At 34.7% G+C, this 13,989-nt stretch overlaps 1 protein-coding gene across 2 annotated transcripts in view; it reads left to right on the top strand.

The window, feature by feature from the left end:
* LOC114324635 (uncharacterized) overlaps nucleotides 1-13,989 on the top strand; it is a 133,778-nt gene that overhangs the window by 71,149 nt on the left and 48,640 nt on the right. For both annotated transcript variants that reach the window (XM_050642781.1, XM_028272504.2), the window contains exon 2: nucleotides 13,024-13,063. In XM_050642781.1, coding sequence (XP_050498738.1) covers nucleotides 13,024-13,063 — 40 coding nt within the window. The remainder of the gene's footprint in view (nucleotides 1-13,023; nucleotides 13,064-13,989) is intronic.

Below are 13,989 nucleotides of genomic sequence, written 5' to 3'. Positions count from 1 at the left end.
CGTTTAAAAGTGCATAAAATGCATCCAAAAGTGCATAAAAATGTCAAAATAAGTCTTTTTTATTTAGCTAATGCCTCGACAACTAATGGCCATTGGCATGGTAGGTACGGTGATATTTTGCAGTTAGGTACCTAGTGTCATGTGTAGTGTGTGTGTTGAGTAAGTGTCTTGTTACTTTGCAAAGTCGACGTCATTGTCTTTGCAAAGAGACGCTAATTGTATGCGAACGTCTGCGGTCCCTCCGGTGAGTACCGATCCCACAAGGACAGAAACTATTTTCATCTACTAATTTATAATAAAAGAACAATTTCTGATTCTGGTGAGATTCGAACTCACGACCATTCGGACCTTTCGATCCAAAGGTAGGCGCTCTTACCACTGAGCCACGGAGGGGGTAAAATAAGTTTATTAAGGGCCTGATTTTGTCACTTTTGGGATCGCTGGACCACCGGGGCACCTGGCTCCGAGGTTCACTACTACCGCACACCGTCTTAAGTATCGAAGGTTTCCGGCACTAAATTGATGCAAACAGATTACTCTTTTTTTTGAGTCGCTGAATAAGAATACGCCATCAGCACCGACCCCCGGTGCACCTGATGCCCAAAACCCTCCAAACTCCAGAAGATAACATGCCTTAGCAGTGACCTTGGGCAGCAGATGGTCCGGGGGTCAGTTTTGATGACGTATTCGTATTCAGCAACCCAAAAAACCCTCATGTAATCTATTTGCATCAATTTAATGCCGAAATTCCTCGAAACTCCAGAAGATGACGTGACCCGAGACACCAGGAGCTCGGGTGCCGGTTCTGATGTCGTATTCGTTTTCAGCAACCCCAAAAACCGCCTGCGTAAACCGCAAGGATATATCTTCAATTTAATGCCAAAAACACTCGAAACTCCAGAAGATGACGTGCGTAAGTAAGGAGTGACACTGGGCACTAGGTGCTCCGGGGTCGGTTCTGACGGCTTATTCGTGTTCAGCGACCAAAAAACTCCAAGTAAAATGTTTACATCAATTTAGTGGCGACAACGCTCGAACCTCCAGATGACGTGCCTGAAGACAGTGACTCTGGGTAGCACGTGCTCCGAATGTCGGTTCTGATGGCATAGTCGTGCTCAACGACCCCAAAAACTCCCTACGTGGCCCTTAATATTCTTATTTTGAAATGTTTATGCACTTTTGGATTCATTTTATGCATTTTAAAATGCAATTATGCCTTTCCACCAAATTTTCAATATGTAGTAAACTTTTTTCCTGGTATCATCCTGAACACAATGCAAAAAGGTGTGCAAATCTCTAGGTGCTGTATTTCAAAATCGATTTATTCCCGTGTTTTTAGGGCTAAATGTTCTGATAAAATAAAAATTCCATTTTTATTCAGTTGCAATGCGAAGGCAAAACAATCTTATTTTTCAATTAGAATACGGACCGCAGTCCAGCCCTCTGAATCGACGATTTTCGACTCTTGTTGGAGTCTCATCGGAGAGAACGTAGGCCTGCTACTCCATACTTCAATTGACCAACACCGAGAGTTTATCCCCCACACCGCAACTGACGTGAATGGTCTAGGTGACTAGCGTCATCTGGCAATTGAAAGATGAAGTAGTTTTCAATCCTAATAGCAATATTAATAATATTAAAAAATATTAAAATATTACTAAAAGATTTTTAAATTGAAAACTTATTGGTCCATTTTCTTGGTAACACCTACAAGGCTTCTAAAATTTGCAAGCCAGATGGATGCTGAAGCGAAGAAGACAAAAGGGAATTCAAAAACTTACAATTCACGACCCCGTCTGTTCAGCTGGTAAATTCCAACAGAAAATGGACCTAGTTACTCAAAGAAGTAACGACCAATATAAAAATAAAATAAAAATTCCATTTTTATCCAGTTGCAGTGCGAAGGCAAAACAATCTTATTTTTCAATTAGAATACGGAGTGCAGTCCAGCCCTCTGAATCGACGATTTTCGACTCTTGTTGGAGTCTCCTCGGAGAGAACGTAGGCCTGGTACTCCATACTCCAATTGACCAACACCGAGAGTTTATCCCCCACACCGCAACTGACGTGAATGGTCTAGGTGACTAGCGTCATCTGGCAATTGAAAGATGAAGTAGTTTTCAATCCTAATAGCAAGATTAATAATATTAAAAAATATTAAAATATTACTAAAAGATTTTTAAATTGAAAACTTATTGGTCCATTTTCTTGGTAACACCTCCAAGGCTTCTAAAATTTGCAAGCCAGATGGATGCTGAAGCGAAGAAGACAAAAGGGAATTCAAAAACTTACAATTCACGACCCCGTCTGTTCAGCTGGTAAATTCCAACAGAAAATGGACCTAGTTACTCAAAGAAGTAACGACCAATATAAAAATAAAATAAAAATTCCATTTTTATTCAGTTGCAATGCGAAGGCAAAACAATCTTATTTTTCAATTAGAATACGGACCGCAGTCCAGCCCTCTGAATCGACGATTTTCGACTCTTGTTGGAGTCTCATCGGAGAGAACGTAGGCCTGCTACTCCATACTCCAATTGACCAACACCGAGAGTAGACCAACTACTTCATCTAAATGTTCTGGTTTACTATTGGCTATTAGGTCTCCTAGGACAGATGGATCACTATTTTTCCTTCCTCTACACTATACACTGTTAGGCCTTGGGCACACACTAAAAAATTATTACCTTGCTCATGAGACTTTTTTATTATGTTATTCATATCGAGTCGGACAACTTTTTTAATACGGAAAAATTTCGGTGGAGGACTTTAATGCGTCCGATAACTGGATAATACTTTTCTTTGCCCTTAAAAATTTGTTGGTATCAAGAATCCTGCAAAAATCAGCTGTGAGAGAATAAATTCTGACTCTTTACGGCGCGTGCGCTCCCCCATATGGGGCGCACTATGGAGTCATAAATGATGATTCTTTTGCAGGATTGTTTGATAAAACTACTTACAATTTACTGGTAATATTGCACGACAAATTTTTAATGGTACTCCAGTTGTCGGACGCACCAAATTAGGGTCCCGAGTAGGGGCGCTCCTTAAATGGAGCATAGATGCTAATAATCTCCCGATCGGCTAAAAGCATAAATACATTTCCTGAAGAGGGGAGAATTGGTATACGGAAGTAAATAGGGTGACCAAATCCTAAACTTGAAAAAACGGGACACATCCAAGCAGGGTTTGGGTTCGACACCTTCTAGCTAAAGGGGGGTCGGAGAGGCATCCATCGATACGTAATCATTGAACCATGCTCTTTTTAGCCAATTTGAGACCTATAAATATTTTTCAATTTACCTACGAATATTAGTCCAAGTAATGAAGCTTAAAATAGGACAAAACCTCGCAATTACTACAGAATGGATCGATTTGCTTGAAAATTTGAGGATAAGTAGTGGATAGTCCAAGAATCAAAATCTATATGATGCCGAAAGGCGCTTTTACCATGGGGGGTGGTTGCCACTTCATCTCGGGGATGGAAATTTTTTATTATATTTTGACCTCAAAAGTTGGTAAAAACATTCATTCTAAGCAAAAAAATGTTTTATATATTTTTTTGATAAAATTAATAGTTTTCGATTTAAAAATGAATAACCATTTTCAATTTCGCTGTAAAACGAAAATACAGCCGAACCATATTCTAATCCAATCAGAGAGTGCAGCAAGCACCTCTACCGGTTTCGAAACTTATTAGTCTCTCATCAGGAGGCACATATGCTGCTCTCCCTGATCCAACCAAAACAAACCCCAGCGTGCAGTCCCGGATTGCAACGACCGAAATGGCATAGATGCCCTAGCGGCAACTGCTACAACAAGACTAAGTTTTCACTGTAATGGCATATAAAGCGACAATGCTATTCTACACCCCACCAGAATGAAAACAATGGAAACCTTCTCTGGTTACACCTCCGAGGCTTCTACAATATGCAAGCCATACGGATGCTGACACTAAGGAAGATGAGGGAATTCTACAATTTACAATTCACGTCCCATCTGCTCAGCTCGGTAAAGTTCCAATGAGAATGGTTCCCTTCGTATTCCAATCAGAGTAAATGTAAATCAAAAATGAATAACAATTTTCAATTTCGTTGCAAAACGAAAATACAGCCGAACCATATTCTAGTCCAATCAGAGAGTGAAGCAAGCACCTCTACCGGTTTCGAAACTTATTAGTCTCTCATCAGGAGTCACATATGCGGCAACTGCTACAACAAGACTAAGTTTTCACTCTAATGACATATAAAACAACATAATGCTATTCTACACCCCACCAGAATGAAAACAATGTAGCAGTTGCCGCTAGGGCATCTATGCCATTTCGTTCGTTGCAATCCGGGACTGCCCGCTGGGGTTTGTTTTGGTTTGCATATTGTAGAAGCCTCGGAGGTGTAACCAGAGAAGGTTTCAGGTAGAATAGCATTATGTTGTTTTATATGCCATCAGAGTGAAAACTTAGTCTTCTAGTTTTCGATTTATTCGCTATCGAAAGTGTTAGTTTTATATCGAAAAAATCAATGTTTTTAATCAGTTTTCTGCTAATAACTCAAAAAGGTTTAGTAATCGAGTTATACTTTATGATATGTTGGCTCTTCTTCGTCAAATGCTAAATATTGTAGTTTCAAAGTCAAAAGACGGATAAACTATGCATTTTTCGAGGATAACTTTTTCAAACTAATTTAAAGTAGGTACTTAAAAATATTTATCTTCAGAAATACAAAAAAAGTCTCTGGCTCATAAATTAAGTGACTTACAATAAAAAGAATGTCAGTCTCTATTTTTTTCAGCGAAAAAGTGATAGAAAACAACCTCCTAATCACCACCCTAATTAAAATTAGCCATTGACCTTATTTGCTCTTCTTTATTTGTGTATTATTAATAGGTTCTAGAAGTTTGACCGACTTAAAATGATTAGTTTTTAAAAGAATGGGGTTAAAAGCGAATAACGAATTTTTGTAGTTAAAAGTGTAGGTAAAAATGCCCTTTTCTTCAGAATAGAAAGATTAGCACCAGAGATACGAAAAAATGTTATAATATGAAATTGTAGCTTATTTAATTCCCAAGAACTTGGTTTGCAAATAGTTATTTATGATATAAGTGTTAAAAGTACACGTTTAAGGCACGCATGTGAAAGTTTGCAGAATGAGCGATAGCGAGTTCTGCAATTCACATGAGTGCCTTAAAAATGTACTTTTTAACACGCATATCATACAATATTTTTCTACAAAGGTAATTACAGGACAATATCTACAAAAACTTTTACTTGAACTTGACTGACATTCCATTTTTATATTTTTTTGGCATTACATAAAAATTGCCTATACGGTCAATACGAACTGCAGTGCCTTAAAAATTTTAAAGCACTAGTGCCTTAAAGTAGCATTTTTAACGCTCGTATGGAGTGCTAAAAATTGCATTTTTAACACGGTTGTAGAAAAAATATTTTCTGCGGCAAAAATTGAGTGAGCTATTGACAAGTAAACCTTGTAATAACATGCAAAACCCACCTTTACTAACCCTTTCAAAGTCACCTCTTTTTGCGACTGAGGTTTTTAAAAGGATATAATATCAACAGCCTTATAGATCTTGTAAAAATCTACAAAGTTATTTTTTACCAAACTTTCTACGATAAAAATAATAATGTTACGGTTAAAAAATCATTATATTTAAAAAATGGAGAAATCCAATTTGAAGCACAATAATGTAAGTTAGCGGTGTTTTTAGTCGTTGGTCTTATTCAGTCTTCTTTATTTATGTATTATTAATAGTTTCTAGAAGTTTGACTGGCTTAGAATGATTAGTTTTTAAAAAACTGGAGTTAAAAGCGAATAAAGAATTTTTGTAGTTTGGTAAAAGATGCCATTTTCTTCAGAATAGAAAGATTAGTATCACGAAAAAATGTTTAAATATGAAATTATAGGTTATTTAATTCCCAAGAACATGGTGTGAAAACATTTTTTCTACGGCAAAAATTGAGTGAATCGTAAATGAGTACCTATATAGAAAAAACATTGATTTTTTCGATATAAAACTAACACATTCGATAGCGAATAAATCGAAAACTATTAGTTTTATCAAAAAACGTATAAAACATTTTTTGCTTAGACTGAGCATTTTTATTAACTTTTGCGGTCAAAATATAATAAAAAATTTCCACCCTCGAGATGGGGTGGCAACCACCCCCATGGTAAAAGCGCCTTTCAACATCATATAGATTTTGATCCTTGGACTATCCAGTAGGTACTTATTCTCAAATTTTCAGTAGCAATTGCACAAGAGCTCTGAAATTATTGAATTTTTCCCGAGTGACACTTTGACAGTTTTACGAGAGCAAAAATTCTATATTAATTTCAGAAGTCGAGTGCAATTTGTTGCGATTATTTCATGAATAAAACTGTTCAAAACCAAAATTTTATTGTAATTTATTTATGTAAGTACCATTAAACACACAGTTTTTATAAATATTTGACGATTGAAAGTCATCACTTTTATAATTTTTAAAACATTAATTGTCATTAATGTCACTGAATGTATTTTTTCGTAGCAACGAAGGGCATCTGACGTAATATACTTAACGACGGGAGATTATCAAAAATTATGGATTTAATTCAGATTTCTGTAGCTTTCTATTGGTCAGAATCTCCTATGAATGAAATAATCAGTAGTAATTGCACAAGAGCTCTGAAATTATTGAATTTTTCCCGAGTGACACTTTGACAGTTTTAATTTTACGAGCCGAAGGCGAGTGAAATTATGTCAAAGTGTCACGAGAGCAAAAATTCTATATTCATTTCAGAGGTCGAGTGCAATTTGTTGCGATTATTTCATGAATAAAACTGTTCAAAACCAAAATTTTATTGTAATTTATTTATGTAAGTACCATTAAACACACAGTTTTTATAAATATTTGACGATTGAAAGTCATCACTTTTATAATTTTTAAAACATTAATTGTCATTAATGTCACTGAATGTATTTTTTCGTAGCAACGAAGGGCATCTGACGTAATATACTTAACGACGGGAGATTATCAAAAATTATCGATTTAATTCAGATTTCTGTAGCTTTCTATTGGTCAGAATCTCCTATGAATGAAATAATCAGTAGTAATTGCACAAGAGCTCTGAAATTATTGAATTTTTCCCGAGTGACACTTTGACAGTTTTAATTTCACGAGCCGAAGGCGAGTGAAATTATGTCAAAGTGTCACGAGAGCAAAAATTCTATATTAATTTCAGAGGTCGAGTGCAAATTGTTGCGATTATTTCATGAATAAAACTGTTCAAAACCAAAATTTTATTGTAATTTATTTATGTAAGTACCATTAAACACACAGCTTTTATAAATATTTGACGATTGAAAGTCATCACTTTTATAATTTTTAAAACATTAATTGTCATTAATGTCACTGAATGTATTTTTTCGTAGCAACGAAGGGCATCTGGCGTAATATACTTAACGACGGGAGATTATCAAAAATTATCGATTTAATTCAGATTTCTGTAGCTTTCTATTGGTCAGAATCTCCTATGAATGAAATAATCAAGCAAATCTATCCATTCTGTAAAAATTGCGAGGTGAAAAGCTTCGGTTCCTGGACTATATGTAATTTAATTTAAATTATTGTAAGGCGTATGAAAAATAAAAACAACAATTTTGCAGTGAATGCATATGTATTATAACATACTTCAAGCATTGTTTCAAGATAACTAAAATTTTTAGTCAAAGTAAACATATTTAGGATTTTAATTGGGGAATTTTTCTTTCATTCCAACCAATTTTAAAACCTCCTTCTTCTCAAATATAAAGTTGTAAAACTCAAACAGTCTATTTTTAAATTGTAGAGTGCATGCAGGATTAAAAAAAGGTATCCATTCCCATCTTGTTTCTTTTCTCCGTCAATTGAATGATCATAAACGATAAGATTCTTTTAGTATTGCCATTATGGGCAGGGATAGCAAACACATACTGGCATATCTTCAAAAATTCAGAGGGCTGTTCTGGCCTGGTATGCGTTTTAAAAAATCAAACCCATTTTTCGTGATACTGAAGTAGTTTTTTTTCTTGATCAGTCCATTCTTTAATTTTTTCACTTAACAAAATCCACTAATAGTGCCAGTTGGTCAAATAGCAAAGTATTATTTATGTAAATGCTTTTTTCATTGAAGTAACAAATAATTTTTTCAATTTGTTCCCAACTGGAACTGGAGATCTAATTCAAAAGCATTCTTTTAAACTGAGAAAGTAGAGACCGGTACACTTTATGCTTCAAGATACTGCATGCAGGTTTCATAAGTCATTTACTTCAGTTCTGAAGTTATTTTTTATTTTCGTCTTGTTGCATAATACTGCCACGCTTATGGTCATGCTCATCAATCCAACGTAAATACGGGGCATTTAGGCGTCCATGGAGACTTTTTTTGGAACTCTGAGTACGCTTGTATGAACCAGGAAATATTTACAAAACCGTCAAAGGGGTGAAGCAGAAACTTAAGCAACCTTGGAGTAAGTGAAATCTTCAGAAGAAAACAGTTCAAAACACAAAAATTGCCTAGCAATATTGTGGCGAAGAAAACAGATAAAGCTGTACATGGTCGAAAATTCCCAGTGGTGAGAAGTTTTAAAAAACTTAGAATGAAGTATACAATTTCTAGTGTAATAATTAGTATAATTTATAAAACTAATCAAATTATGAAAATATCCAAAGGGTTTACAACATTTTCAAAACGTCTTGGTTTTTCAGATGGCCCTGAAAATCAGACCATTATCAGCAATAATTGAAGCATTTGCTAAAAGCCACTTTCAAAACGCTATAACAACCTTTGATTGACACTTAAAATTTAAAATTATATATACATTTAAAATAAAGCAACACATGTCGATGATTAAAGATTTATCCAAAAGGGAACATACTGAGCCCTTACTCTAAGTGGCAACCACGTCTTGGTCAAAGTAAAGTTATCAGCCAAAGTTTTTGAAAAAGCGTGAAATATCCTATAATACGTGCTAGTTATTACCTTAGCAGTGATATTTTTTATCTACACAAACTATACCGATTATTTCATTCATAGGAGATTCTGACCAATAGAAAGCTACAGAAATCTGAATTAAATTGATAATTTTTTATAATTGCCCGTCGTTAAGTATATTACGTCAGATGCCCTTCGTTGCTACGAAAAAATACATTCAGTGACATTAATGACAATTAATGTTTTAAAAATTATAAAAGTGATGACTTCCAATCGTCAAATATTTATAAAAACTTTGTGTTTAATTGTACTAATTTGTACTTACATAAATAAATTACAATAAAATTTTGGTTTTGAACAGTTTTATTCATGAAATAATCGCAACAAATTGCACTCGAACTCTAAAATTAATATAGAATTTTTGCCCTCGTGACACTTTGACATAATTTCACTCGCCTTTGGCTCGTGAAATTAAAACTGTCAAAGTGTCACTCGGGAAAAACTCAATAATTTTAGAACTCTTGTGCAATTACTACTGAATATACACGTGTATACAAACTCATCCGCTGATACTTATTATTGGATACTTATGATCAATTACATGCTTTTCAGGAAAAATTAAGTATTTAGTAATTAAAACCAGTTCATACATGGCTTCTATTACTCATTGATGAAGTCCTTAATTGAAATGTCAACAATGGTTTATATTGGTACACTCTTTTCCAAAAGAAAAACAAAAAATATTTTAGTCTCATACCTAAGATATAATACCCAATACACAATTAAAAACGCGTGTGTTGATCTTTTTTTTTATTAAAGAAAAGTGACCGCATCCACCAACAGGTTATTAGCGGCATTACTAGATAAACAAAGGTTAACAATGATTTTTAACAAATAACAAATAGCTAGAAAAAAAATTGATTTAGATTAGATAGTAAGTCTTTTACTGGACAGTTTTCTCCGGATAAAGCTGGTAGGGTGTTTGGTAGATTGTTTATTGGACGTTCACTTTAATATTTTGGACCCTCAAATGACCAATCACTTTTTGTAAAAAAAACGTTTTGAGATCATTACATACACACTCGCGCACTAATTCAGATTCCGCACTTGATTGCTGTTTTACCTATGTGATTGCTGTGATGGAATCCATATAAATTTCGGGGTCGTGTTGTTTTCTTGAGCAATTTGTAGGCCAGTTTTTATTAGTTTCTCTAAAGGACTTTTAGGATACAGATGCTGTATTGCAAGGAGAGAGTTGGGAGAGTCGGTGAGAAACAGAAATATTTAAGAGGTTTGCATGTTGTAGGGCGCGATACAGAGCAAATAGTTCGTTGAAAGTAAAACGGAGAATATAACAATAGATAGAAACCAGCTGCTAATCTATGATGACTGTAATGCATCACTTTCTAATCCGCAGCTCACCTCTCCAAGATGAGCAAGTATTTTTTCATTTAAGTTGGTCAGCCCTGTTTTTATTGATCTTTCTTTTAAGTATGGACGGATTTTCTTTAACATGTCACTGAGACCTCTCAAATCAGAAGTGAAGTCATTGATTTTGATTATGGGGTTCGATAAGCCAGCTATGCTCTCTAGGAGGAGGAATAATTGATCACAGTTCAGCGGAAATGGGGGTTCGGATTATTGATGAAGGTTTTGGCTGGACGTAACATGCTAAAAATGGATACATTCGAATTCGTTGTTTCTTCAAGTTTAGATGTCTTTGGTTTCTTTCGAGTTGATGTAGGTTTTGGAACTACAAATGGGTTTTCTTGAAGTGCAATATCGGTTTCTGGAGAGGCGACTTCACTTATAGAGCGTTTTAAATGAGTTTCTTTGTTTTAGGTCACTTCTGTATTTACATTTGGAAATTTTGACTCAGTATGTTGTGAAAAGGTGCTTGGTGTGATGATGTGGTTGGAGCTTGATTATATTCAGACGTTTCAGGTTGGTTAGTCGTACTGGTAAGGGTTTGCGTAGGAATTGATGCTGTTACTGTTTCTGCAGCCGAATCGGCTACAGTTGTAGTATTTGAAGTTATAGAACTTAGTGGAGTTTGTTGTGTCGCAGATATATTTTTAGGTTCGGTGCAGGCTGCTGCTACGTGTCCTGGTTTTTTGCATTTGACGTGTGTTGATCTTGGAACCAGTGTATTTCCAAGTTTTGTGAATTTGAGGGAGTAAGATCGGTAGTACACGGTGTGAAGAATGCATTAGCAATAAATTTAGCAACAAAAAATGGACTATATCTCATAGCTGCCATGTCATTTGGATATTGTAGCTTAAGAAAAATATTATCTGGTATATGCAAAGAAATAGTCTAAAAATAGTCAAAATAGTGAGTAAGTTTTATACTAACACCAGGTTTCTCGCAAGATTTATTCCCGGCAGATAGATACCGGCGATAATCCGAAAACCCGTGAATATCTTGACATATTATATCCTCTTATTTTCTACCAGGATAAAAGGGAGGGTAAAATGATAATATATTATTTTTTTATAAACTGTATCAACACTATTTTGTTAGGGATAAGACTTGCATTTAAGGATGATGGGAATAATTTAGCAAGTTTTAAGTTGAACATTATTACAGAAAATTTAATTTGCAATAAAATATGACGCTAAGATCACTAATTATTATTCTTCGTAAAATGGTTGCAGCAATAAAGTATTTCTTGGCGTAAAACTTCACTAATAAATTAGCAATTACATAATTCCTTTGGTTAAATTTTTTAGTTTCATCATTTCTTCGGGGGTGAGTTTTGCGCTGGGGATGATGGGGTAGTTTTTGGGAATTGGGCAATGCATCAATCAACAGCAATTAATTAGCAATAAAATATGCGGCTAAGATGGGCCTTGTAGTCCTTTCCTTGCGGAGATATCGCCATGGCGCTGCTAGCTTTATCGTAAAGATAGCAGCACCCACTCTTTCTCGGAAACCGCTACAGCAATACTTTTTTTTCTTTCCATAACAAATAAGAAATAAATTATAGTCTTAGTCTACATTCGGCCTTATAAAATAGTGCTGCTAACTTTACCGACATGTCAATTTTGTCTTTGACTCTCATCAAAAAACGTTATTGATGATGTACACCCCAAGAACGCTTAAACAGACTATATAAATCTTACAGAATAATGATTAATAGCTATTATACTGTTGCCAGATAGAAACATAAAAATAATTTTTGATAAAACCAAATGTTACTCATTGAGATCATGCTGTCAAAACATCTCGAGTTTTATTTCGCGAGTGAATGTATTTTAAAAAATCGGCAAAAATAACAATCCTTCAAATGCCATTATTCTTTTTATTTGTGTTAAGGTTATTAACATTGATTCATTGAAATATCGTCTAAATAAAATACGGAAGTGAATCATAATTTTACAGTTAACAAGAATTTAACTATTTACGTGGTTACATTTATACTACAGTGAAATAAGCAAAAAATAGATTATGTTACCAAAAAATGGACCACCTATAGAAAGAAAACCTACCTGTTTCCTGGCTAGAGTTCGGGGCCGTTTTTTAATTTTTAATTTAAAAAAAAAATAACAATTTAGTGCAAAAACGCGATTTTTTCGATTTTTTGCACCCCGTTAAAAAGCCAAATATTTGACATAAAATTACAAAATTTGATTTTTGAGAACATTGAAAGAGCTTTAAAATGCTGATATTTGAAAGTTAAAAAGTCAATATGTTGCTTCAGAAACTGAAAAAAGTGAAATTCGTTATTTGTTAATACTTAACTTTTATTAAAACTAACTTAGAACTTTAGTGTTTCACCCTAAGTTGTGTATTGGGTACTTAACAAACCCTCAGAATGTGAGACCCATCCATTAATGGTAACTTTAAAGTACACCCGTTGTGAAAGTTGAATTTAAACACACTGATGAGTACTTTAAATAAGCAAAATGTGATACCAATAAAAAATATTTTTGTATTAGTACCCATCGAAAAATCGCGCGTGTTTTAAAGATCTCAATATCCACTTTTTTAATATACTCTTTTGCAATTACTGATAAGTGTAAAAAATTAATTGATTGGTTATTTTCAGAATACGGCAAGTTTGGAACTGGATGTGCAGCAAGAAACAGGTAAATATTGTATTATACTTAGAAGCAGTTCCAAAACTGCAGCTTTTAACACAATTTAGAAAAAAATGGCCAATATTAGAGAGACGGCTATTGAAATACTTGGGAAAACGTCAGGAAAGAAGTTTGAGGATAAATAGACTTGGTGGTGGTCAAATGAAGTACAAGGAAAAATAAAAGGGAAGGGAAAATTGTTTAAAAAGTGGCAAGAAACCAGATCGGACATAGATCTTCAAAACTACATGGTCGTCAAAAAGGAAGCGAAAGTAGCAGTAGCAAAAGCTACAGCAGAGGCGTATTCAAACCTATACGATCAACTTGATACCAGGGAAGGTGAAGCAAAGATATATAAAATAGCCAAACAGAGAGCAAAGAAAGCAAGAGATTTTAATCAGATTAGATGTATCCGAGATGAAAATAATAAAATACTAATTCACGAAAAGGATGTCAAAAAGAGATGGAGAAAGTATTTTGACAGTTTATTAAATGAAGAATTTGACAGACAGCCTGTGGAGTTAACGGAGACACTAACAGCAATGGTTACCAGAATAACAAACGAGGAAGTGCCTCAAGCGGTTAAAAAAATAAAGAAAGGAAAAGCAGTCGGACTAGATGATATTCCTGGGAAATATGGATAGCATTGGGAGAGATAGAAAAAATGCAGTACCTACAAACTCAACTAAGAGGGGAAGCCAACACAATGATACAACACTTAAACATATCCGAGGCCAACTACGAAGTGGCCTGGAACATGCTAAAAGATAGATATGAGAATCCAAGGATGATATTGTTTAAATTGATAGACAGGATGCTACTAGCACAGGAAGTAAAGGAATCTTCTGCTAGAGCATTGAAATCACTACATGACACCTTCCACGAAAGTCTGGAAGCCATAGGAGGGTTAGGAACAGACACGGAAGCGTGGAGCC

This window comes from Diabrotica virgifera, chromosome 2 (genome assembly GCF_917563875.1).
Source record: "Diabrotica virgifera virgifera chromosome 2, PGI_DIABVI_V3a".
Lineage (NCBI taxonomy): Eukaryota > Metazoa > Arthropoda > Insecta > Coleoptera > Chrysomelidae > Diabrotica > Diabrotica virgifera.
Note: the sequence above shows the minus strand (reverse complement) of the source record. Positions and strands in the feature narration are given on the sequence as shown.